Source organism: Leucopleurus acutus, assembly GCF_964270905.1.
Source record: "Leucopleurus acutus genome assembly, chromosome: X".
NCBI classification, from domain to species: Eukaryota; Metazoa; Chordata; class Mammalia; order Artiodactyla; family Delphinidae; genus Leucopleurus; species Leucopleurus acutus.
In genome coordinates, this window is record NC_139148.1 from 73,369,255 (window position 1) to 73,396,836 (window position 27,582).

General features: G+C 38.4%; 1 protein-coding gene and 1 long non-coding RNA gene across 2 annotated transcripts in view; one reads left to right on the forward strand and one right to left on the reverse strand.

Annotated features, from left to right (window-relative positions):
• LOC309977891 overlaps nucleotides 1-27,582 on the forward strand; it is a 1,160,683-nt gene that overhangs the window by 824,434 nt on the left and 308,667 nt on the right. The window lies entirely within an intron of this gene.
• On the reverse strand, nucleotides 570-26,266 carry SATL1 (spermidine/spermine N1-acetyl transferase like 1; the record flags this gene model as incomplete). Its single annotated transcript, XM_082864383.1, has 6 exons — nucleotides 570-797; nucleotides 1,460-1,500; nucleotides 2,049-2,150; nucleotides 2,542-2,622; nucleotides 8,074-8,125; nucleotides 25,934-26,266. 6 exons carry the CDS (start codon nucleotides 26,264-26,266, stop codon nucleotides 570-572), a joined length of 837 nt encoding a protein of 278 aa, XP_082720509.1.

Genomic DNA, 27,582 nt, shown 5'->3' on the forward strand with positions numbered 1-27,582 from the left:
AAGCTGTGACAAAGTGAGAGAGTGGCATGGACATATATACACTACCAAACATAAAATAGGTAGCTAGTGGGAAGCAGCCCCATAGCACAGGGAGATCAGCTCGGTGCTTTGTGACCACCTAGAGGGGTGGGATAGGGAGGGTGGGAGGGAGGGAGATGCAAGAGGGAAGAGATATGGGAACATATGTATATGTATAACTGATTCACTTTGTTATAAAGCAGAAACTAACACACCATTGTAAAGCAGTTATACTCCAATAAAGATGGTAAAAAATAAAAAGTGCTGCCAGTTAATGATAATACCCTGATTTCAGGTCTGTTAGTGTGTAAAAATATAAGCATTTGAAATATAATAAGATATGGAGGATAAAAAATATCCTAAAGCCAAGTGTAAGTTATTTTTGAATTATCTGCTATTTTGGATCATCAGCTCTGCTACTAGCCATTAGTATATTAGTTTGGATAATGGAAAGTTGACTGGTAAAATCTCTTTCAGAGTAAAAGATCTGCTGAAATGAGTTTGTTCACTTGTTGTATTGTACAACACTCAAAATCAAACTGCTGTTGGACTCAGGTGACATTTAAATATTGGAGCCTGTATTGGGACAATTTGTGATGAGTCATCTTTAACTCTTCCCCTGCCATGTCCATTAGTTCTTCTCTGTTAAACCTGAACAGATGCCTGCCCTCCTCGGAGGAAAGGTCTAAAGCCCCTCGACGAGTATAGTAGTCAGTAGAAGCCTGGTTCCAAATGACAACCAGAAACTTCATGCAGTTACACTGGCTTCTGACGGCTATCTGTTTAAAAACAAATGGATATTACTGTTACTTGAAAGTATAATCTTCATTAGTACATTTATTTTATTAAAGGTCTGTATGCAAGGCACTGTGTGTGTGTAAAATACTCCCAAAAAATAATACAATAGTTATCTCTTGGACTTCTCTAAATCTGTAAAAAGAAAAAAATTCCCATCAAGTTTTAAAATACTTTCTTTAGAAGTCCAAAACACATTTGCAAAGTCTACTCATTGGTTTTATATAAATCTACTTCACTATCTTTTTCTTTATTCTATAGAAAAAGTTTACCTAAAATTCTCATGTGTATTTCCAAAATATAAAAGAATCTTTTTATACTGTTCTCATATTCATACTGTAGACCTATTTTATGGGTAAAATTGCCTTCTAATCTCCCTTTTCCTTACTTCTGCTTTGTAGCACAGAGGTATATAATGTGGTTGTGTGTTATATAGAACACAACTCTTAATTAAACATAACTCAATTATGACCTGTATGAATATCTGATTTGAAGATCCAGTGTAATTAGAATTAAAAAATTAAACATATTTTGAGATTATGTTCAGATGTTAAGATAAATTATCTAATTTATGCCATGTTAAGTAATAACATTTGATGAAGAAAAGGATAGCATATAGAATAAGAATACTAACTGTAATATATACCTGACCTAGCCTCTTCAGCATTTCAGCTCCAATACCTAGACCTTTTAAATAGATAATGCAAAATGAAAAAAACATAAGTTGAAAAACTCCATTTAAAAAGTTATTTGCTTTACTTTAAACCCTGTATCTGGTTGTTACATACTAGTAATAGCTTGTGTTGAAATTCAACTCATGAATGTTTTTCATATCTCTTTTTCCTAAATTGGCATGTGGTTCCAAAGGTAATGGAAAAGATTTTGGATTTACTTTAAAGATCAGCGAAGAGGAAATGTGTCCCTATCACTATCATCTTATCACAGAATATATTTCTTATTCATTTTAGACAAACCAACACAAAATGTAAAAGCACGTTTTAAACATGAAAGTATAGCTTTCATAACTTGGCTTATTCAAGCCTTGATGGGAACTAATAAATATTTTTCTAATCTGTGATTGAGTCTTCACCATAAGCAAGGATAACTAGGATAGTGATCAGGCTCATGAAATAGAAATAAGTTACATAAACTAACTTAAACACATTTATACTAACTCTCCTTAAATTAAAATATACCTTTTTAAAGTATAAGTAATACTATAAGTGTTACTTGACCTCGGTAAGCTTGTATGACATAAAAGTCCTCTAGGTAAAGTAACTTGCCAATCCAGGGGTCATATGTAAAGTAGTACATGGCAAATCCAACAGTCACTTTGCCTAGGAAGAGGAAAGAGAGGGTATAAAGAGGTTAATACTTTGAATCTTGTAATGTTCTTTCCTCCAAAATAAAGCAATAAAAGCTTGCTGGACAAAATTTCAAGCAATACAGAAATGTATAAGGTAGAAGGTTTAAGTCCTTTATAATACAACCTTTAAGAGATAACCCATCTTTTAACAGTGTGGAGTATATTCTTCCTAAAATCTTTTTTCTATGCATTTACAAACATAAGTACATACCATACATTTTCTCTCAAAAACAAGACTCAGTTTATGTACTTTTGCTCTTCTCCTCTGCTTAATAGTAATTATATGCTATCAAACTGTACTTTGTTTTCAGGATAGAGAAAATATACTCTAGATTAAATTGAAAAAGGAAGGTTTATTTTACCTAATGGTTTTTGATGATTGTGTACTTCTGCAATCAAGCAGTAGAAAAGGGGATGATCCCCAAAGCCACCCCTGAGTACATCTGAAATATCAATTCACATAAAATATGTTAGAAAATTTACAGTAGAGAAAAGGAAGATGGTGGAGTTGGCAGCACCAGAATTCCTTTCTTCACCTATACAACAACTGTACTGGCATAAACTGCCTGAAGTGAATATTTTGGAACAGTAGAGTTTATTTGAATACTTACAACTTCCAGAGGACAGCTTGGCTGGTAAACTGCAGTTAATTTTGGCAAAATTCAGCCATCAGCCCAGTGGTGGCTTCCAAGCACACACCCCCCAACTCCATCATGTCCTACCTCATCTCATGGCAGGCAGTTGTAGGGACTGCTGAGACTCCTGAATTGCTGGAGTGGATTGCTACTCTCAATGCTGAGGTGAGGACTTAGAGGTTGGCCACTATTTTTCTAACCTCCACCAACTAAAGCAGCTTCTAGGAGATTTAAAGCAGCCACACCAGTTTTGTTAGACATTCAAAAACAGCCATGTATACAGGAGAATCTAGAAAACCACCATGCATGATCAGGGAAAGATACAGACTTAGAAAAGACCTTAAAATACCTTAAAACATTTAACTCAGATTGATCTCTGACACAGGCACCCTATAACAATAAAAAACAGCCAACCCTGGGGAAGCAAGAGAATTTGATTTCAAGAGTTGACACATTATAAGATTAAAATGTCCAGTTTTCAACAACAAAAAAACACAGTGCATACAAAGAAACTGGAAAGTATAGCCCATTCAAAGGAACCAAGTAAATTAACAGAAAACATACCTGAGGAACCCCAGATGTCAGACTTACTAAACAAAGACTTTAAAACAACTGTCTTAAAGGTGCTAAAAGAGCTAAAGGGTGACATGCACAAAGACAAGAAAAAGATGTATAAACAAAATAGGAATATCAATAAATAGAAATTATTAAAAAAAGAATCCCCATCAAAAAACTCTGAAGCTGAAAAGTATAATAAATGAGAAGTGCACTCTAGGGGTTCAAAATCAGAATTTCTAAGCAAGCAGAAGAAAGAATGAGTTAACTTGAAGATAGGACAACTGAAATTATCAAGTCTGAGGAACAAAAAAGATGAAGAAAAGCAAAGAGCCTAAGGTATCTGTGGAACACCATCAAATGGACCAAGATACAAATTATGGGACTCTCAGAAGAAGAGAGAGAAAGGAAAAAATATTTGAATAACAACTGAAAACTTCCCAGATTTGATGCAATACATCAATCTACAAATCCGAGTTCAATAAACTCCAAGTGGTATAAACCCCAAAAAGTCAACACCAAGACACGTAATCAAACTGTTGAAAGACAAAGAGAAAATCTTGAAAGCAGCAAGGCAGAAGTAACTTGTCACATACAATGGATCTTCAATGGGATTATCATCTGCTTTCTCATCAGAAACCTTGGAAGCCAGAAGGCAGTAGATTGATATACTCAAAGTACTGGGGACAGGGAAGGAGGGGAGAAGTGCAGAAACTTGTCAACCAAGAATTCTATATCCACCAAAACTGTCCTTCAAAAATGAAGGAGAGGGCCTTCCCTGGTGGCGCAGTGGTTGAGAGTCCGCCTGTTGATGCAGGGGACATGGGTTCATGCCCCGGTCCGGGAGGATACCACATGCCACAGAGCGGCTGGGCCCATGAGCCATGGCCACTGAGCCTGCGCGTCCGGAGCCTGTGCTCCACAACAGGAGAGGCCACAATAGTGAGAGACCCACATACTGCAAAAAGAAAAAAAAAAAAGAGAAATTAAGATATCCCCAGACTCATCCCCCCCTAAACAAAGAACCTGAGGAAGTTTGTTATCTCTAGACCTGCCCTGCATAAAATACTAAAAGGAGTCCTTCAGGTTGAAATGGAAGGAAAATAGGTAGTAACTCAAAGCCATATGAAGAAATAAAGATAAAGGTAGTGGTGCCTAGTTAAAGGTAAATACATGGGCAATTATAAAGAACTAGTGTTATTTTAAATTTGTTTGTAGTTCTTTTTATTTTCTACATGATTTAAAAGACAAGTGCATAAAATTAGTCATTAGTGTGTGTTCTTGTGCACACAATGTATAAAGATGTAATCTGTGACATCAATAACATAAAAGGGGAATTGACATGTACCGGAGAAGAGTTTTTGTATGCTATTGAAATCAAGCTAGTATAAATTCAAATTTTATTGTTATAACTTTAAGATGTTAAATGTAATCCCCACAATAACAACAAAGAAAATGTCTATAGAATATATACATAAGGAAATGAGAAGGGAATCAAAACATTTTACTACAAAAATCAACTAAATACAAACGAAGGTAGAAATGTTGGAAGTGAAGGACAAAAAACTATATAGAAAACAAATAGGAAAATGTCAGAAGTCCCTCCTTATCAGTAATTACTTTAAATGTAAATGGATTAAATGCTCTAATCAAAAGAGAGATTAGCAGAATGAACTTCTAAAAATGATCCAACTATATGCTGTCTGTAAGACACTTACTTTAGATTAAAAAAAAAACACAAGAAGGTTGATAGTGAAATGATGGAAAAAGACATTTCATGAAAATAGTAATCAAAAGAAAGCTGGGATGGCTGTACTAATATAAGACAAAATAGACTTTAAGTAAAAAACTCTTACTGAAAAGAAGGATATTATATAGTGATAGAAGGTTCAGTTTACCAAGAAGATATAACATTTATAAACATATATGCACCAAACATCAGAGCTCCAAAATATATGAAGCAAATATGGACAGAATTGAAGACAGAAAGAGCTCTAAAATAATATTCGAAAACTTCATTACATCAATTTCAATAATGTACTTAAAAAACAGACCAATGATAAATATGTTAATAGATTATTTGAACAAAACTATAGATCAATTGGACCTAACAGAAATATACTGTGCATCCCACCCAACAACATAATACACAATTTTTCTTGAACTTTCTCTAGGATATGTCATATGTTAGGCCAAAAAGCAAGTCTTAATACATTTTGAAAGATTGAAACCATACAAAGTACCTTCTCCAGTCACAATGGATTGAAACTAGAAACTGATAGAAGGAAACTAGGAAATTCACAAATATGTGGAAATTAAACAATGCACTCAAACAACTTTGGCTCAAAGTAGAAATAACAAGAGGAATTAGAAAACAGAGATAAATGAGAATGAAAGCAATATAAAAAACTTATGGGATTCAGTGAAATAAGTGCTCAGAAGGGAACTTATAGTTGTAAATTCCAACATTAAAAAAGGAAGGGAGGGAGGGAGGGAAAGAAAGAAAGAAAGGAAAGAAGGAAGGAAGGAAGGAAGTAGAAGGGAGGGAGGGAGGAAAGGAAGGAAGGAAAGGAAGAAGTAAAGGAAAGAAAAAGGAAGGAAAGAAAGAAGGAAAGAAAAAGAAAGAAAGAAAGAAAGAAGGGAAGAAAGGGAAGGAAGGGAGGGAGGGAGGAAGAAAGATCTCAAGCCGTGACCTAATCTTACACATTAGAAACTAGAAAAAGGAGTAAACTAAGCTCAAATCTAGCAGAAAAAAAGGCAAATAAATATTTCTTATCAATACAGATGCAAAAATACTCAACAAAATAGCAAATTGAACTCAACAGCATATTAAAAGGATCATTCACTATGACCGTGTGATTGATCCTAGAAACGAAAGGATGGTTCAACATAAGGAAATCAATCAAAGGGGGAAAAAAACACAAGACCATCTCAACTGGTGTAGAAAAGGCAATTAACAAAATCCAACACCCTTTTATGATGAAAGCCCTTAGAAAACTAGGAATAGAGGGAAATTCCTAACATGATAATGGGTACCTATTTTTTTAAAAAGTTAACTTTAATGGTGAGTGACTGAAAGCATTCCCCCTAAGATTAGGAACAAGGCAAGGATGCCCACTCTCACCACTGCTATTCAACATTGTACTGGAAGTTAGACAATTAGACAAGAAAAAGAAATAAGAGCCATCCAAATTAGAAAGGAAGAGGTAAAATTATCTCTATTTGCAGATGACATGATCCTACTGATTGACAATCCCAAAGAATCCAAAAGAAAGCTACTAACACTAATAAATTAATTCATTAAAGTTGCAGGCTACAAGATCAACCAAAAAAATCAGTTTTATTTCTATACACCAGCAAAGAACAAACCAAAAAGTAAATTTAAAAAGCAATTTCATTTACAATTGTCTCTAAAATAATTAAATACCTAGGAACGAATCTATGCAAGGAGGTGAAATACTTGCATACTAAAAACTATAAAACATTGCTGAAAGAAGTTAAAGACCTAAATAAATTAAAAGATATCCCGTGTTCATAGATAAGACTTAACATTGTTAAGATGTCAATAGTACCCAAAGTGATCTAAAGATTCAATGTCGTCCCTATCAAAATTCTAACATCCTTTTTTACAGGAGTGGTAAAGCTGATCCTCAAATTCATTTAGAATTCCAAGTGTATAATTTTATACAGACTTTTCTTGACCTACAATAGGGTTACATCCTGATAAACCCATCATAAGGTGAAAATGTCAAAAAAGTCGAAAATGCATTTAATACACCTAACTACTATCAAACATCATAGCTTAGCCTGACCTACCTTAAACCTGCTCAGAGCACTTGCATTAGCCTAGAGTTGGGCAAAATCATCTAACACAAATCCTATTTTATAATAAAGTGTCAAATATCTCATGTAATTTATTGAATACTAAGTGAAAATAGAATGGTTGTATGGGTACAGAATGGTTGTAAGTGTATCAGTTATTTACCCTCATGATCACATGGCTGACTAGGAGCTGTGGCTCACTGCTGCTGCCCAGCATCATAAGAGAGTATCCTACTGCATATAGCTAGCCCAGGAAAAAGACAAAATTCAAAATTTGAGGTACAGTTTCTACTGAATGCGTATTGCTTTATAAAGTTAAAAAATTGTTCAACGTCATACCGTAAGTAAGTCAGGGACTGTCTGTACACTTTAATCATCTCTTCTCTCAGTGTTCACATTTCCTGCCTAAAATGTTGCAATTCATCATAAAACACTAGCATTGGCTATTAATATTGCTGGCTCTCAAAATGTAGTAAATATCTTGAAAATAGTTTTAAGTCATTTTGCTTTTATCCATTTCATCCTATCAAGCTACTACTAACATTGGGCATTAAATTATATTGTCTTTGACCAACTACACTTCTCATTTTACATTTCCAAAATTAGTTGAAATTTATTGACACTGTAAAGATGTAAAAGCTCTTAACTATCAATTTCATACTTTAAAAATGAGGAAAATATAAAATAGTGGTGCACTGACAAAGCTATTAAACAATAGCTTTTTATACAAACTTTTGCCCTGTATATCTAAATACTATTAATGACAACTTCTTTGTGTACCAAGGACAACAGTGTCCACATATTTAGGTACAAGTAGTGCTTTGTGCATACATTATGCCATGCTTCTTTTTCTAGCTCTGAAAATACCATAAAACATCTTACCCTTTGCTGTTAACTTCATTGCATCTAGCATGTTTTCACAGGCAGCCAATTCCTGTCAAAGTAGAGAAAACATTCAGTTTATGGTTTAGTAACAAATTTTTTAAATTACTTTTCAAATTACTTTTTTAAATTTTTTGGCTGTACTGAGCACCTTGTGAGATCTTAGTTTCCTGACCAGGGATTGAAACTGGGCCACAGCAGTGAAAGTGCCAAGTCCTAACCAGTGGACCGCCAGAGAATTCCTAGTAACAAATTCTAAAGATGATAAGCATGAAGATTTTATTGAGTATTTATTAACGTACGACATCCTGGGTAGTATTAAAAGTGAGTCAGACTTAACTCCAGTCATCTAGAAACTTAAAATCCGAAACAGCATATGCAACAAGACAATATATAGAGAGAAGATTAACTATGTCGATACATCATTCCTGTGAAGGTCAACTGTCTAGGTAACTAGCCTTGGATACAACCAGAAATCAGGAAGTAAAGCCAAAAGTTTTTCTGAGCATTCAAGGTAGATATCACAAAGTCTATGAATTATAAAGCTCATAGACTTTACGGAGAAGTCTGTTGTGATTGCTTGTGAGGTGTTCTTCCCAGTTTAACTTTAGACTTTGTTTATTTGTCTTTTTAAAATAATTCTACACATTCAAGTCAATTCCTCATAGTTTGGATCTCAAGCTTGGAAGGGAAATCCCCACTTTTGGATTATAAAAATAGTCACTTTTGTTCCCTTCTTAATTTTTTTTTCATTTTTTCCAGTTTTATTAAGATATAACTGACATATAACATTGTATTAGTCCAAGGTGGGCAATATAATGATTTGATGTATGTATATGTTGTGAAATGATTACCACGATAAGGTTAGTTAACATCAATAATCTCACATAGTTACAATTTATTTCTTGTGATGAGAACTTTTAAGATGTACTCTCTTAATAACTTTTAGATATACACTATGGTTTTGTTAACTATAGTCACCATACTGTACATGACATCCCCAGAGCTTATTTATCTTATACCTGGAAACCTTTAACTTTTAACTAACATCACCCATTGCCCCCACCCCTACCTCCCCCCTCTAACAACCACCAATCTGGTTTTTTTTTACATCTTTATTGGAGTATAATTACTTTACAATAGTGAGTTAGTTTCTGCTTTATAACAAAGTGAATCAGTTATACATATACATATGTTCCCATATCTCTTCCCTCTTGCGTCTCCCTCCCTCCCACCCTCCCTATCCCACCCCTCTAGGTGGTCACAAAACACCGAGCTGATCTCCCGGTGCTATGCGACTGCTTCCCACTAGCTATCTGTTTTAGGTTTGGTAGTGTATATATGTCCATGCCACTCTCTCGCTTTCTCACAGCTTACCCTTCCCCCTCCCCATATCCTCAAGTCCATTCTCTAGTAGGTCTGTGTCTTTATTCCTGTCTTACCCCTAGGTTCTTCATATATTTTTTTCTTAAATTCCATATATATGTGTTAGCATATGGTATTTCTCTTTCACTTTCTGACTTACTTCACTCTGTATGACAGACTCTAGGTCTATCCACCTCATTACAAATAGCTCAATTTTGTTTCTTTTTATGGCTGAGTAATATTCCATTGTATATATGTGCCACATCTTCTTTATCCATTCATCCTATGATGGACACTTAGGTTGTTTCCATATCCAGGCTATTGTAAATAGAGCTCCAATGAATATTTTGGTACATGACTCCTTTTGAATTATGGTTTTCTTAGGGTATATGCCCAGTAGTCAGATTGCTGGGCCATATGGTAGTTGTATTTGTAGTTTTCTAAGGAACCTCTATACTGTTCTCCATAGTGGCTGAACCAATTCACATTCTGGCCAGCAGTGAAAGAGTGTTCCCTTTTCTCCACACCCTCTCCAGCATTTATTATTTCTAGATTTTTTGATGATGGCCATTCTGACTGGTGTGAGATGATATCACATTGTAGTTTTTTTGTTGTTTTTTTTTAAAGAAGATGTTGGGGGTAGGAGTTTATTAATTTATTTATTTTTGCTGTGTTGGGTCTTCATTTCTGTGCAAGGGCTTTCTCTAGTTGTGGCAAGTGGGGGCCACTCTTCATCGCAGTGCGCAGGCCTCTCACTATCATGGACGGCCTCTATTGTTGCGGAGCACAGGCTCCAGACGTGAAGGCTCAGTACTTGTGGCTCACGGGCCCAGTTACTCCACGGCATGTGAGATCCTCCCGGACCAGGGCTCGAACCTGTGTCCCCTGCATTAGCAGGCAGATTCTCAACCACTGCATCACCAGGGAAGCCCTACATTGTAGTTTTGATTTGCATTTCTCTAATGATTAAGGATGTTGAGCATTCTTTCATGTGTTTGTTGGCAGTCTTTATATCTTATTTGGAGAAATGTCTATTTACGTCTTCTGCACATTTTTGGATTCGGTTGTTTGTTTTTTTGTTATTGAGCTGCATGAGTTGCTTATAAATTTTGGAGATTAATCCTTTGTCAGTTGCTTCATTTGCAAATATTTTCTCCCATTCTGAGGGTTGTCTTTTGGTCTTGTTTATAGTTTCCTATGCTGTGCAAAAGCTTTGAAGTTTCATTAGGTCCCATTTGTTTATTTTTGTTTTTATTTCCATTTCTCTAAGAGGTGGGTCAAAAAGGATCTTGCTGTGATTTATGTCATGGAGTGCTCTGCCTATGCTTTCCTCTAAGAGCTTAATAGTTTCTGGCCTTACATTTAGGTCTTTAATCCATTTTGAGCTTATTTTTGTGTATGGTGTTAGGGAGTGTTCTAATCTCATACTTTTACATGTACCTGTCCAGTTTTCCCAGTACCACTTATTGAAGAAGCTGTCCTTTCTGCACTGTACATTCCTGCCTCCTTTATCAAAGATAAGGTGACCATATGTGCATGGGTTTACCTCTGGGCTTTCTATCCTGTTCCATTGATCTATCTTTCTGTGTTTGTGCCAGTACCATACTGTCTTGATTACTGTAGCTTTGTAGTATAGTATGAAGACAGGGATCCTGATTCCTCCAGCTCTGTTTTTCGTTGGAAAGATTGCTTTGGCTATTCGGGGTCTTTTGTGTTTCCATACAAATTGTGAAATTTTTTGTGCTAATTCTGTAAAAAATGCCAGTGGTAGTTTAATAGGGATTGCGTTGAATGTGTAGATTGCTTTGGGCAGTAGAGTCATTTTCACAATGTTGATTCTTCCAATCCAAGAACATGGCATATCTCTCCATCTATTTGTATCATCTTTAATTTCTTTCATCAGTGTCTTACAATTTTCTGCATACAGGTCTTTTGTCTCCTTAGGTAGGTTTATTCCTAGATATTTTATTCTTTTTGTTGCAATGGTTAGTGGGAGTGTTTTCTTGATTTCACTTTCAGATTTTTCAGCATTAGTGTATAGGAATGCCAGAGATTTCTTTGCATTAATTTTGTATCCTACTACTTTACCAAATTCATTGATTAGCTCTAGTAGTTTTCTGGTAGCATGTTTAGGATTCTCTATGTATAGTATCATGACCTCTGCAAAGAGTGACAGCTTTACTTCTTCTTTTCCGATTTGGATTCCTTTTATTTCCTTTTCTTCTCTGATTGCTGTGGCTAAAACTTCCAAAACTATGTTGAGGAAGAGTGGTGAGAGTGGGCAACCTTGTCTTGTTCCTGATCTTACTGGAAATGCTTTTAGTATTTCACCATTGAGGGCGATATTGGCTGTGGGTTTGTCATATATGGCCTTTATTATGTTGAGGAAAGTTCCCTCTATGCCTACTTTCTGCAGGGTTTTTATCATAAATGGGTGTTGAATTTTTCAAAAGCTTTCTCTGCATCCATTGAAATGATCATACGGTTTTTCTCCTTCAATTTGTTAATATGGTGTATCACGTTGATTGATTTGCGTATATTGAAGAATCATTGCATTCCTGGAATAAACCCCATTGATCATGGTGTATGATCCTTTTAATGTGCTGTTGGATTCTGTTTGCTAGTATTTTGTTGAGGATTTTTGCATCTCTGTTCATCAGTGATATTGACCTGTAGTTTTCTTTCTTTGTGACATCTTTGTCTGGTTTTGCTATCAGGGTGATGGTGGCCACGTAGAATGAGCTTGGGAGTGTTCCTCCCTCTGCTGTATTTTGGAAGAGTTTGAGAAGGATAGGTTTTAGCTCTTCTCTAAATGTGTGATAGAATTCGCCTGTGAAGCCATCTGGTCCTGGGCTTTTGTTTGTTGGAAGATTTTTAATCACAGTTTCAATTTCAGTGCTTGTGATTGGTCTGTTCATATTTTCTATTTCTTCCTGATCCAGTCTTTACAGTTTGTGCATTTCTAAACATTTGTCCATTTCTTCCAGGTTGTCCATTTTATTGGCGTAGAGGTGCTTGTAGTAATCTCTCATGATATTTTGTATGTCTGCAGTGTAAGTTGTTATTCTCCTTTTTCATTTCTAATTCTATTGATTTGAGTCTTCTCCCTTTTTTTCTTGATGAGTCTAGCTAATGGTTTATCACTTTTGTTTATCTTCTCAAAGAACAAACTTTTAGTTTTATTGATCTTTGCTATCGTTTCCTTCATTTCGTTTTCTTTTATTTCTGATCTGATCTTTATGATTTCTTTCCTTCTGCTAACTTTGGGATTTTTTGTTCTTCTTTCTCTAATTCCTTTAGGTGCAAGTTTAGGTTGTTTATTCGAGATGTTTTCTGTTTCTTAAGGTAAGATTATATTGCTATAAACTTCGCTCTTTGAACTGCTTTTGCTGCATCCCATAAGTTTTGGGTCGTCGTGACTCCACTGTCACTTGTTTCTAGGTATTTTTTATTTCCTCTTTGATTTCTTTAGTGATCACTTTGTTATTAAGTATTGTATTGTTTAGCCTCCATGTGTTTGTATTTTTTACAGATCTCTACCTGTAATTGATATCTTGTCTCATAGCTTTGTGGTCGGAAAAGATACTTGATACAATTTCAGGTTTTTTCAATTTTCATATCTTGATTTGTGACCCAAGATATGATCTGTCCTGCAGAATGTTCCATGAGCACTTGAGGAAAATGTGTATTCTGTTGTTTTGGGATGGAATGTCCTATAAATATCAATTAAGTCCATCTTGTTTAATGTATCATTTAAAGCTTGTGTTTCCTTATTTATTTTCATTTTGCATGATCTGTCCATGGGTGAAAGTGGAGTGTTAAAGTCCCCTACTATGAATGAGTTATTGTCGATTTCCCCTTTTATGGCTGTTAGTATTTGCCTTTTGTATTGAGGTTTTCCTTTGTTTGGTGCATAAATATTTACAATTGTTATACCTTCCTCTTGGTTTCATCCCTTGATCATTATGTAGTGTCCTTCTTTGTCTCTTCTACTATTCTTTATTGTAAAGTCTATTTTGTCTGATATGAAAATTGCTACTCCAGTTTTCTTTTGGTTTCCATTTGCATGGAATATCTTTTTCCATCCCCTCACTTTCAGTCTGTATGTGTCTCTAGGTTTGAAGTGGGTCTCTTGTAGACAGCATATATATGGGTCTTGTTTTTGTATCCTTTCAGCCAATCTGTGTCTTTTGGTGGGAGCATTTAGTCCATTTACATTTAAGGTAATTATCGATATGTATGTTCCTATACCCATTTTCTAAATTGTTTTGGGTTCGTTATTATAGGTCTTTTCCTTCTCTTGTGTTTCTTGTCTAGAGAAGTTCCTTTAGCATTTGTTGTAAAGCTGGTTTGGTGGTGCTGAACTCTCTCAGCTTTTGCTTATCTGTAAATGTTTCAATTTCTCCATCAAATCTGAATGAGATCCTTGCTGGGTAGAGTAATCTTGGTTGCAGGTTTTTCTCCTTCATCCCTTTAAATATGTCCTGCCAGTCCCTTCTGGCTTGCAGAGTGTCTGCTGAAAGATCAGCTGTTAACCTTATGGGGATTCCCTTGTGTGTTTTTTGTTGTTTTTCCCTTGCTGCTTTTAATATGTTTTCTTTGTATTTAATTTTTGACAATTTGATTAATATGTGTCTTGGCGTATTTATCCTTGGATTTATCCTATATGGGACTCTCTGTGCTTCCTGGACTTGATTACCTATTTCCTTTCACATATTAGGGAAGTTTTCATGTATAATACCTTCAAATATTTTCTCAGTCCCTTTCTTTTTCTCTTCTTCTTCTGGAACCCCTATAATTCGAATGTTGGTGAGTTTAATATTGTCCCAGAAGTCTCTGAGGCAGTCTTCACTTCTTTTCACTCTTTTTTCTTTATTCTGCTCTGCAGTAGTTATTTCCACTATTTTATCCTTCAGGGCACTTATCCATTCTTCTGCCTCAGTTATTCTGCTATTGATCCCATCTAGAGTATTTTCAGTTTCATTTATTGTGTTGTTGATCATTGCTTGTTTCATCTTTAGTTCTTCTAGATCCTTGTTAAATGTTTCTTGCATTTTGTCTAATCTATTTCCAAGATTTTGGATCATCTTTACTATCATTATTCTGAATTCTTTTCAGATAGACTGCCTATTTCCTTTTCATTTTTTAGGTCTGGTGCATTTTTATCTTGCTCTTTCATCTGCTGTTTGTTTTTGTGTCTTCTCATTTTGCTTATCTTACTGTGTTTGGGATCTCCTTTTTGCAGGCTGCAGGTTTGTAGCTCCCGTTGTTTTTGATGTCTGCCCCCAGTGGCTAAAGTTGGTTCAGTGGGTTGTGTAGGTTTCCTGGTGGAGGGGACTAGTGCCTGTGTTCTGGTGGATGAGGCTGGATCTTGTCTTTGTGGTGGGCAGGTCCATGTCTGGTGGTGTGTTTTGGGGTGTCTGTGGACTTATTATGATTTTAGGCAGCCTCTCTGCTAATGGGTGGGGTTGTGTTCCTGTCTTGCTAGTTGTTTGGCATAGGGTGTCCAGCACTGTAGCTTGCTGGTCGTTGAGTGAAGCTGGGTGCTGGTGTTGAGATGGAGATCTCTGGGAAATTTTTGCCATTTGATATTATGTGGTGCTGGGTGGTCTCTTGTGGACCAGTGTCCTGAAGTTGACTCTCCCACCTCAGAGGCACAGCACTGACTCTTGGCTGGGACACCAAGAGCCTTTCATCCACATCACTCAGAATAAAAGGGAGAAAAAGTAGAAAGAAAAGAAAGAAAGAAGGAAAGAAAGTAGGGAGGGAAGATGAGAGAGAGGGGGGAAGGAAGGAAGGAAGAAGGGAGGGAAGGAGGGAAGAAAGGAAAGAAAGAAAGAAAGAAGGGAGACAGGGAGGGAGGGAGGGAGGAAGGAAGGAAGGAGGGAAGGAAGGAAAGAAAGAAAGAACAAAAGAAAGAAAGAAAGAAAGGAATAAGATAAAATAAAGTAAGATAAAATAAAATAAAGTTGTTAAAATAAAAAAAAATTATTAAGAAAAAAAATCAGATGGAGAGAACCCTAGGACAAATGGTGGAAGCAAATCTATACAGACAAAATCTCATACAGAAGCATGCACATATACACTCACAAAAAGTGGAAAAAGGGGAAAAATCATAAATCTTGCTCTCAAAGTCCACCTCCTCAATTTGGAATGATTTGTTGTCTATTCATGTATTCCACACATGCAGGGTACATCAAGTTTATTGTGGAGCTTTACTCCGCTGCTTCTGAGGCTGCTGGGAGGGATTTCCCTTTCTCTTCTTTGTTCTCACAGCTCCCGAGGCTCAGCTTTGCCTTTGGCCCTGCCTCTGAGTGTAGGTCGCCAGAGGGCATCTGTTCTTTGCTCAGATAGGACAGGGTTAAAGGAGCAGCTGCTTCGGGGACTCTGGCTCACTCAGGCTGGGGGGAGGGAGTGGTACAGAGTGTTGGGGGAGCCTGCGGTAGCAGAGGCCAGCATGACGTTGCACCAGCCTGAGGCACGCCGTGCGTTCTCCCGGGCAAGTTGTCCCTGGATCCCGGGACCTGGGCCGTGGCGGACTGCACAGGCTCCCTGGAAGGGGGGTGTGGATAGTGACCTGTGCTCGCACACAGGCTTCTTGGTGGTGGCAGCAGCAGCTTTAGTGTCTCATGCTCGTCTGTGGGGTCCGCGCTTTTAGCCGCTGTTCACGCGGGTCTCTTGAGCTCCTTTAAGCAGTGCTCTTAATCCCCTCTCCTTGCGCACCAGGAAACAAAGAGGGAAGAAAAAGTCTCTTGCCTCTTTGGCAGTTCCAGACCTTTCCCCGGACTCCCTCCCTGCTAGCCGTGGTGCACTAACCCCCTGCAGGCTGTGTTCACGTTGCCAACCGCAGTCCTCTCCCTGAACTCCGACCGAAGCCCAAGCCTCAGCTCCCAGCCCCTCCCGCCCCAGCGGGTGAGCAGACAAGCCTCTCGGGCTGGTGAGTGCCAGTCGGCACCGATCCTCTGTGCGGGAATCTCTCTGCTTTGTCCTCCACACCCCTGTTGCTGTGCTCTCCGCGGCTCCGAAGCTTCCCCCTCCACCACCCACAGTCTCCACTGGCAAAGGGGCTTCCTAGCGTGTGGAAACCTTTCCTCCTTCACGGTTCCCTCCCACTGGTGCAGGTCCCGTCCCTATCCTTTTGTCTCTGTTTATTCTTTTTTCTTTTGCCCTACCCAGGTACGTGGGGAATTTCTTGCCTTTTGGGAGGTCTGAGGTCTTCTGCCAGTGTTCAGTAAGTGTTTTCTGTAGGAGTTGTTCCACGTGTAGATGTATTTCTGGTGTATCTGTGGGGAGGAAGGTGATCTCCACGTCTTACTCTTCCACCATCTTCCTCTTCCTCCACCAATCTGTTTTAAATTCCTTATATTAAATTGATTAATTTGGTTTTGTTTGTGTGTGTTTATGTAAGACGGTGGAATTTCACCTTTATCTTTTCTCCCAGTTATCCCAACACTGTTTATTTAATAACGTATCTTTTATTAACTGTCTTGAAGTTTCCATTTTATCATGTACTACATTCTCATATATACTTAACAGAATTTCTGGACTCTCCATTCTGTTCCAATGATCTATCTCTGCATCTATGGTAATAGATTACCATAGTATTTTAATTACTTACAGTTTTATAATATCTGATAGGGATCTTCTCCCCTCATCACTCTTCTTTTTGATATTTTTCTAGAAACAGTCACATGTTTATTCTTCCACGTGAAAATTTGGGGATTTTGACTGGAATTGCATTAAATTTATAATGGAAAAAATGTATAAAATATATAAGGAAGACAGCAAGGGCCAGATTATGTACATCATTGCTAAGAAATTTGGATTTTATTCTCAGTACAACCAGAGCCCAATGGAATTTGAGCCTCTTGGCTGCTGTTTTGAGCACCTTCCCTAAGACGCTGTAAGCTCTTTGAGGGCCAGGACTATAATTTAATAATCTGATATCTTTTATAGTACTTAGCACGTGGCCTTCCCCTAGTATGCACTCAGTGTTTGCATAAGGAACAAAAATCAGATATTAATAGTACACAGTCCTTCGTATGGATCATCAATGGTCCAAAAACCACAGTTTGAGAACCACCATAATAAAAGGCATTAAATGGAAAGTCTGGTAAGCAAGAAGTTATAGCTGCCTAGACATAAAGTGACTAGATCCCCAAATAATGCTGTGGTATTATTTGATTAAGAATAAGATAAAACAGATTCATACAAAGGATGGTTGGAAGAATTTTAGTGGCAGGGCAGTAAGTAAAACCTGAAAAATACTCAGTTAAGGAATGAGTATTTATATATGTGACATATATATGTGTGTGTGTGTGTGTGTGTGTGTAATATATATATGTATATGTATATATTACACATATATATGTAGATGGAAACAGTTTGTAGATGTACACATATATATGTAGATCGAAACAGTTTGTAGATGGCAAACTCTCGTAAATCCCTTGCAAAGCAAAGAGAGAATGCTTTGAAAACTTATCAGTGAACAGGAGTTAGGGTGAATGGACATGTACGTATCAGAGAATAACATCCCAAACCTAATTAATCATTATATTAATGTCTGTGATGCAGAGTAATTTAGCTTTTCTATTATTTTTCTACACTGAATAGTCATTAGAATTATTTCCAAGAAACATCTAGTGTATATTCAGGTACATGAGGCAAATTCAAAAGTAAATGTGGTTAGGAACTTCACAGATACAGGTTCACTGAAGTCGGAGAATCTAGTGATGTATTTTTCCCTTGGTGATAACAATGGGCACTGTTTGGAAAGATAAGGAAGGTAAGTTTTCTGGATAGAAAGATTCACTGTCGTTCAATAATAAATTTATTAATTGCCAACTGGGCATCAGATACTAAGCTAAGAAAAAAAAACCTTTAAAATTATTTTCTACCTGGAAAAATGTGCTTCTAGAATAATTAACATGTTGGGCATAGTATTTTGATTGATGACCTAGTCATGCGGATTAATGCCAGTTAGAGAAATGATGTGGGAACTTTTGGGGATAGAATAGAATGGAAGGCATGGGAAGATAGATAACCCAGTTCTTACAGATCTGTAACCAGGCCTAGCATCATTTCAGCAGATAGATTTCACTAGAAAACTTCTGGTATTTTATTTTGTCCATTAAAATACATGCTCTGATCAAAGGGAACAGAAACTTGGCCTAATTTAAATTATATACATATATATATATATATGGAAACAGTTCCATTACAAAACTCTTTTACAAGTTTTCCTTACCTATAACCTGTGCCTTGTTCCAGCCACAAATTTACTCTTTTTAAAAATCTAGGCTACTGCTTTTATATGGGCTTTTATATGGAATTGTTTAGGTTGTGTATTACATACATGATTGCCTTGAGTGCCACAGAACTTCAGCACAGTAGCTGAAGTATGGCTAATAGTTTGTCACCTTTACTGCACTGGGATGATTTCCAGGAAAATCATTAAAATGAATTTTAAATCAGAAACTTAACCCTGCTCCTTGGACTTCTGGGAGGCTATCTGTGGATGGGCTTCAGGAGTCAAAGAACAGTCTGAAATTATATGGAAAATTTGTTGTGGATAAATATTGTTTTCTGGGCAGTCAATCATTAGCTTCTACATGTAGGTGTGGTCTTCAAAGCAAGAGGCCCTACCCTAAAATCTTAGCCATTAATACCTGAAATTCTATCACTGACAGGTCATTCATTTGAGTTAAGCATTCCTTTTATCAAAGATCCTCTTTTAAAGTTAAAATTGAGGAGAAGTCAAGATGGCAGAATAGGAGGACATGAAATTCATTGTTCCTCACAAGTACATCAAGAATACATCTACAAATGGAACAGTTCTCATAGAGCACCTGCTGAACATTAGTGGAAGACTTTGGACACCTAAAAGGACAAAAAAATCCCCTCAAAACTGGGTAGGATGAAAGAAAGAAGAAAAAAGGAAAGAGGAATCAAAACAGGGACCAGCAGCCCTGGCGGGAAGCTGAAAGTGAGGGGAGGTCCCCACGCTCAGATAAACTCCCTCACGGTCGGGAAAGCAGCTGGGACAGAAAAGGACATTCAGGGGATCAAAGGAGAATGCGGTGGATGGTCTGTGGAAGGCAGGACAAAGTAAGAACTGCACACATGGCCTACACAGCAGCTCTGCACATTCCAGCCTGAGTCATAAGTCACCTGTTGCGTAAGGGGGCTCGGTGTTGGAAAGTGAGGTTTGGAGCATGGACCCAGGGAGGGGACAGCTGTTGGCTGTGAAAAGACAGCCTGAAGGGACAGGAGTAAGGAGCTCCACAGCCAGGAAAGTCTTCAGAAAAAGCCCGGGACACCATAGAAGCAAGGCATCATTGCTGAGTGGCATGCAAGGGGTGGAGCCACAATTACAACCCTTTTCCCCACCTGCTGGCTTCTTCAGCCTCCACAGCCACTGGGAGGGTCACCCATCTGAGCAGTCTTGCCCGCCCCTCAAGCCAAGGTCTCCTCCACCCGCGTAGGCTCTGGGGACCCGAGTGCCGCCCATCCCAAAGCCTCCTTGGGAATCAGCCCTGGTCACCCCTGCCTGAAATGGGAATCCACCAAAGCTGATGGGGGCTGAGTGCTAAAGCATGGGGTTAAGAAAGCAGATCCAGGGACAGGACCAATGTTGGCTGTGCATATATAACAAAGGGGAAGGGGGTGAGGGGCTCCACAGGTGGAATGCCCCTAGAGGAAGCATGGTCTACCTTGGAAACAAGGCTCCATTGTTGAGTGGCATGCAAGGGGGCAGGGCCACCACTGCCTCCACATGCCAGCCCCTGCCTCAGCAGGCACTGGGAGGGACTCCCACAAGAGCGAGCACACCCCAGTCTGTTGCAACTGTCTATGCAGCTGCAGGCAATTCACACACACCCCAGTTGTGGCCGCCATGCCCCTCCCTGGCCTAAGTGAGTAAGTGTGCCCCAATCAGCCACTGCTTTCACTCCCTCTCACTGGGGAAAGAAACAGGCACCTGAGGGTGGTGCACACACAGAGGTGGGGCCAAAACCAAAGCTGAGCACCAAGGGTGGTGCAACTAAGGAAGAGGAATGGAAATCTCTCCATGCAGCTGCAAAAGCTAAGGAATAAATCCCAGAGATCAGCTTGGTAAACCCTGCATCTGTGGAGTATGTGAATGGACAAAAAGTGCTATCACAACTGAGTCTGTTCTACCTTTAGCAGCAGTGGGCTTTGGGGGAAAGTACACACAGGAGTTGGGCCAGCCCAGAGTCTGAGCTGCCCCCACAGTACCCACAGCGGGTCCAGAGACCTAAATAGAGGTATTGGAGGGCCTCCTGGGGAGGCAGGGTTTGGCTCTAGCTCACTGTGGGAGTGAGAACACTGACAGCAGAGAGCCTAGGAAAATATTATTATTACTATTATTCTTTTTTTGTTTCTTTCATTTTGTTCAGTTGTGGTTGTTATTATTTATTATTTTTTATTATTTATTCTATAAAAAATTTTAATATATTTTTTGATTTTTCTATTTTTACTTTACTTTTCTGTTGTTTTGTGTTTATTTTTGTTCTTTATATTTTTTGATCATTTTTATGTATTTGTTTTGTGTTTGCTTTTTTTTTTTTGGCAGTACACGGCTTCTCACTGTTGTGGCCTCTCCCACTGTGGAGCACAGGCTACAGACACACAAGCTCAGCAGCCATGGCTCACGGGCCCAGCTGCTCTGCGGCATGTGGGCTCTTCCCGGACCGGGGCATGAACCCATGTTCCCTGCATCAGCAGGCGGACTCTCAACCACTGCGCCACCAGGGAAGCACCTGTGTTTGCGTTCTGATTTTGTTTTCTTTTTCATTTTTTGTTCTTGTTCATTTAGTCCTTATTGACTATTCTCATTTTTAAATTCTTTTGTATGCTTATTCTCTTGGTTTATTTTATTTTATTTTATTTTTTCAGTGTGTGTGTGTGTGTGTGTGTAGTGTTGTTATTGCTGCTGTTTGTTTGCCATTGTTTTTGCTATTTGTCTTGGGTTTTGTTTGTCTGTTGGTTTTCTTTTCTTTTCTTTCCTTTTACTCTGGCCACACCATGCAGCTTGCAGGCTCTTCGTTCCTTGGCCAGTGGTTGGGTCTGAGCCTCCAGAGTGGAGCACCAAGTCCAGGACACTGGACTGCCAGAGAATTCCTGGCCCCAGGGAATATTATTCAGCATGCACACTTCTGGAGGAGTCCATATTAACATCAAGACCCAACCCCACACAACTGCCTGCAGGCTCCAGCACAAGAAAACTCACACCAAACAACCAGCAAGACAGGAACACAGCCCTAGCCATCAGCAGGCAGGCTGCCTAAAGTCGTACTAAGCTCACAGACACTCCAAAACACACCACCTGACACGGCCCTGCCCTTCAGAGGGAAAAGACTCAGCTCCACCCACCAGAGTGCAGGTACCAGTCCCTCACACCAGGAAGCCTACACAAGCCCCTGGAGCAACCTCACTCACCAGAGGGCAGACAACAGAAGCAAGAGGAACTATGACCCTACAGCCTGCAGAAGGAGACCATAAACACAATAGGTTAGACAAAATGAAACAACAGAGAAATATGTTGCAGACAAAGGAGCAAGGTAAATCCCATAAGGCCAAATAAACAAAGAGGAAATGGGCAATCTACCCGAAAAAGAATTCAGAGTAATGACAGTAAAGACGTTCCAAGATCTCAGAAATAGAATGGAAGCATGGATCGAGAAGACAGAAGAAATGTTTAACAAGGACCTAGAAGAACTGAAGAACAAACAATGAGTGATGAACAACACAATAACTGAAATGAAAAATACACTAGAAGGAATCAACAGCAGAATAACTGAGACAGAAGAACCACTAAGTAAGTTGGAAGATAGAATGGTGGAAATAACTGTTGAGGAGCAGAATAAAGAAAAAAGAATGAAAGGTAATGAGTACAGTCTAAGAGACCTGTGGGACAACATTAAACAACCAACGTTCGCATTATAGGGGTACCAGAGGGAGAAGAGAAAGAACCTGAGAAAGTACTTGAAGAGATAATAGCTAAAATTTCCCTTACATGGGAAAGGAAACAGTCACCCAAGTCCAGGAAAGGCAGAGAGTCCCAGGCAAGATAAACCTAAGGAGGAACACACCGAGACACATAGTAATCAAATTGACAAAAATTAAAGATAAAGAAAAATATTGAAAGCAACAAGGGAATAGCAACAAATAATGTACAAAAGAACTCTAATACGGTCGTCAGGTGATTTCTCAGCAGAAACTCTGCAGGCCAGAAGGGAGTGACATGATATATTCAAATTGACAAAAGGAAAAAATCTAAAACCAAGAATACTTTACCCAGCAACACTCTCATTCAGATTTGAAGGAGAAACCAAAAGCTTTACAGACAAGCAAAAGCTAAGACAATTGATCACCACCAATCCAGCTTTACAACAAATGCTAAAGGAACTTCTCTAGGCAGGAAACACAAGAGAAGGAAAAGACCTACAAGAAAAAACCCATGACAATTAAGAAAATGGTAATAGGAACATACATATTGATAATTACCTTAAATGTAAATGGATTAAATACTCCAACCAAAAGACACAGACTAGCTGAATGGATCCAAAAAAATACCCATATATATGCTGTCTCCAAGAGACCCACTTCAGACCTAGGGACACACACAGACTGAAAGTGAGGGGATGGAAAAAGATACTCCAAGCAAATTGGAATGAAAAGAAAGCTGGAGTAGCAATACTCATATCAGACAAAATAGACTTTAAAATAAAGACTATTACAAGAGACAAGGAAGGACACTACATAATGATCAAGGGATAAACCCAAGAGGAAGATAATTGTAAATATTTATGCAACCAACACAGGAGCACCTCAATACATAAAGCAAATGTTAACAGCCATAAAATGGGAAATCTACAGTAACACAATAATAGTCGGAGACATTAACACCCCACTTACACCGATTAACAGATCATCCGGACAGAAAATAAAAAAGGAAACACAAGTTTTAAATGACACAATAGACCAAATAGACTTAATTGATATTTATAGGATATTCCACCTAAAAGTGGCAGAATACACGGTCTTCTCAAGTGCTCATGGAACATTCTCCAGGATAGATCACATCTTGGGTCAGCAATCAAACCTCTGTAAATTTAAGAAAATTGAAATTGTTTCAAGCATCTTTTCTGACCACAATGTTATGAGATTAGAAATCAATTACAGGAAAAACAAAAACTGTAAAAAATACAAATATATGGAGGCTAAACAATATGCTACTAAATAACCAAGAGATCACTGAAGAAATCAAAGAGGAAATCAAATCATACCCAGAAAAAAAATGACAAAAACACACGATGGCCCAAAACCTATGGGATGCAGCAAAAGCAGTTCTAAGAGGGAAGTTTATTGCAATACAATCCTACCACAAGAAACAAGAAAAAAGAAATATCTCAAATAAACAATTGAATATTACACCTAATGCAACTAGAGAAAGAAGAACAACAACAACAACAACAAAAAAAAACCCCTCGAAGTTAGTAGAAGGAAAGAAATCATAAAGATTACAGTAGAAATAAATGAAATAGAAATGAAGAAAACAATAGCAAAGATAATAAAACTAAAAGCTGGTTCTTTGAGAAGATAAACAAAATTGATAAACCTTTACCCAGACTCATCAAGAAAAAAAGGGAGAGGACTCAAATCAATGAAATTAGAAATGGAAAAGAAGAATTTACAATGGACACCACAGAAATACAAAGGATCATAAGAGACTACTACAAGCAACTATATGCCAATAAAATGGATAACCTGGAAGAAATGGACAAATTCTTAGAAAAGTACAACCTTCCAAGACTGAACCAGGAAGTAACAGAAAATATGATGAACAGACTAATCACAAGTACTGAAATTGAAATTATGATTAATTATCTTCCAGCAAACAAAAGTCCAGGACCAGACGGCTTCACAGGCAAATTTTATCAAACATTTAGAGAAGAACTAATACTTATCCTTCTCAAACTCTTCCAAAATTTAGCAGAGGGAGGAACACTCCCAAACTCATTCTACGAGGCCACTATCACCCTGATACCAAAACCAGACAAAGATGTCACAAAGAAAGAAAATTAGAGGCCAATATCACTGATGAACATAGACACAAAAATCCTCAACAAGATACTAGCAAACAGAATCCAACAACACATTAATGGGATCATACACCTTGAACAAGTGGGGTTTATCCCAGGGATGCAAGGATTCTTCAGTATATGCAAATTGATCAATGTGATATACCATATTAAAAAATTGAAGAATAAAAACCATATGATCATCTCAATAGATGCAGAAAAAGCTTTTGACAAAATTCAACACACAGTTATGATAAAAAAAAAACTCTCCAGAAAGTGGGCATAGATGGAACCTACCTCAACGTAATAAAGCCCATATACAGTAGACGGCAAACCCACAGCAAACATCATTCTCAATGGTGAAAAACTGAAAGCATTTCCTCTAAGATCAGGAACAGGACAAGGATGTCCACTCTCACCACTATTTTTCAACACAGTTTAGGAAGTCCTAGCCATGGCAATCAGAGAAGAAAAAGAAATAAAATGAATCTAATTTGGAAAAGAAGAACAAAAATTGTCACTGTTTGCAGATGACATGATACTATACATAGAAAATTCTAAAGATGCTACTAGAAAACTACTAGAGCTAATCAATGAATTCAGTAAAGTTACAGGATGCAAAATTAATATACAGAAATCTCTTGCATTCCTATACACAAACAATGAAAGATTGGAAAGAGAAATTAAGGAAACATTCCCATTTACCATTGCAACAAAAAGAATAAAATACCTAGGGCTACCTAAGGAGGCAAAAGACCTGTACTCAGAAAATTATGATACTGATGAATGAAATCAAAGATAACACAAACAGATGGAGAGATATACCATGTTCTTGGATTGGAAGAATCAATTTTGTGAAAATGATTATGAAAATGATTATACTACCCAAAGCAATCTACAGATTCAATGCAATCCCTATCAAATTACCAATGGCATTCTTCACAGAACTAGAACAAAACATTTTAAAATTTGTATGGAAACACAAAAGACCCCGAATAGCCAAAGCAATTTTGAGAAAGAAAAACAGAGTTGGAGGAATCAGGCTTCCTGACTTCAGACTATACTACAAAGCAACAGGAATCAAGACAGTATGGTACTGGCACTAAAACAGAAATATAGGTCAATGGAACAGGACAGAAAGCCCAGAGATAAACCCACGTACCTATGGTCACCTAATCTATGACAAAGAAGGCAAAAATATACAATGGAGAAAAGACAGCCTCTTCTATAAGTGGTGCTGCGAAAATTGAATAGGTACATGTAAAAGAATGAAATTAGAACACTCCCTAACATCATACATAAAAATAAACTCAAAATGGATTAAAGACCAGACACTATAAAACTCATAGAGGAAAACATAGGCAGTCTCGAGCCTCCGCAGGTCTTACTTGGAAAGAATTCATGCTTGGTTGCCTCATGCTTGATTGTCTCCTGCCTGTTTGGCTCATGGCTGTTTGTCTTGTGCCTGATTGGCTCGGGCCTGGTTGACTTGTGCTGGATTGGCTCGGGCATGGTTTCCTCATGCCTGGCTGACTCATGATTGATTGGCTTGGGCATGTTTGCCTTATACCTGGTTCACTCATGCTGGATTTGCTTGGGTCTGGTTGCAGTTGACTCATGCCTGATTGACTCAGGCCTGGCTGACTTGTGCCTGATTGGGTCGTGCTTGATTGGCTCACGACTATTTGCCTCATGCCAAGTTGACTCAGGCCTGCATGCATGTGCCAGGTTGCCTCATGCTTATTTGGCACAGGCCTAGTTGCCTCATGCCTGGTTGACCCAGTTGGTTAGTGTCAGGCTGGCTTATACTTGGTTGGTTCATGTCCAATTGGTTCATACCATGTAAGATCGTGCCTGGCTGGTTCATGTCTGGTAAGCTTGATTGATTCATACCCAGTTGATTCGTGTCTGGTTGGCTGAGGGCTATTTGGTTTAGAACTAGTTGGTGGATGATGGGTTGGCAGACAACTGGTTGGCCAATGACTAAGTGCCTTCATGTAACAGGAGCCCTTAACTACAGTGCTGTGGTGGGAGGCTGTAGGATGTTTCTATTTTTTTCTCAACTTGATTCGTTCTTTGAGATACCCTTCTATCAAGATGAGAATGGGAAAAATAAAGGAGTGCTACCTAAAGAAGATTACTGATGCCTCCGATTTGCTGGAGTTGACCTTACCAGCTATCACAGCTGTAGGCTTGGCTGGGTTTCAGGTTGTCATCTGGCCTTTCCCTGCCAACAGGCTGGTAGTGAGGGGAAGAAGAAAATAAACCTGGGAGAGTATTACTGCTTCACCACCTTGCACCATCACTGCATCACAGTGATGAAGTCACAGTGCCCTTATTTACGTGTGTGAGTGCTCCCCCACGTGGTGGGGGAGGGGCGAGGCAGGGGTCGCTACACCATTTTATTTCCTCCTCCCAAGAGCTTAAGAGGCTGAAGCAGAAAGCTGGGAGGAATCTCAGAGCATATGCTTGACACCCTAATAGTGTCCACTGTTTTAACCAACAAATGTAAGGATATTTGTCCTAACCCATTCTGTTTTCCCCATGCCCCAGCCCTGAAATAATTCACTTCCTATTTCTGTTCTGACTTCCACTTATTACCTTTTCCCCACACCATAGAAAGTGGAATGCTTAAAAGGGTTCTCCTATTGAGGTGCTCAAGTCCCTAATGAAGAAAATATTTGTTTACAAATAATTAAGAATAACTATGGCTACTATTTATTGAGTTATTTTATGACCTAGGTTCAGTGGGAGGCACTTTGCATTTTGTCATTCAATCCCACAGCAACCCTATTATCCCCAGTTCTAAGGAAACTGATTCATAAGATTTGGCAACCTAACCAAGACATGAACAGTTGGCAAAGAGCCTGAATTCAGACCCACGTCTATCTGATTCCAACTCCAGGGTTTTTACCATCACACTATCCTGCTCCTTACACATGCTATGCTTATTCTCCACCCCCCACATCTGTAAGATCAGGTATATTGTCCATTTACCCCATCCCCCCTCGCAGAATTCCTTCTCCCATCTTTTTAT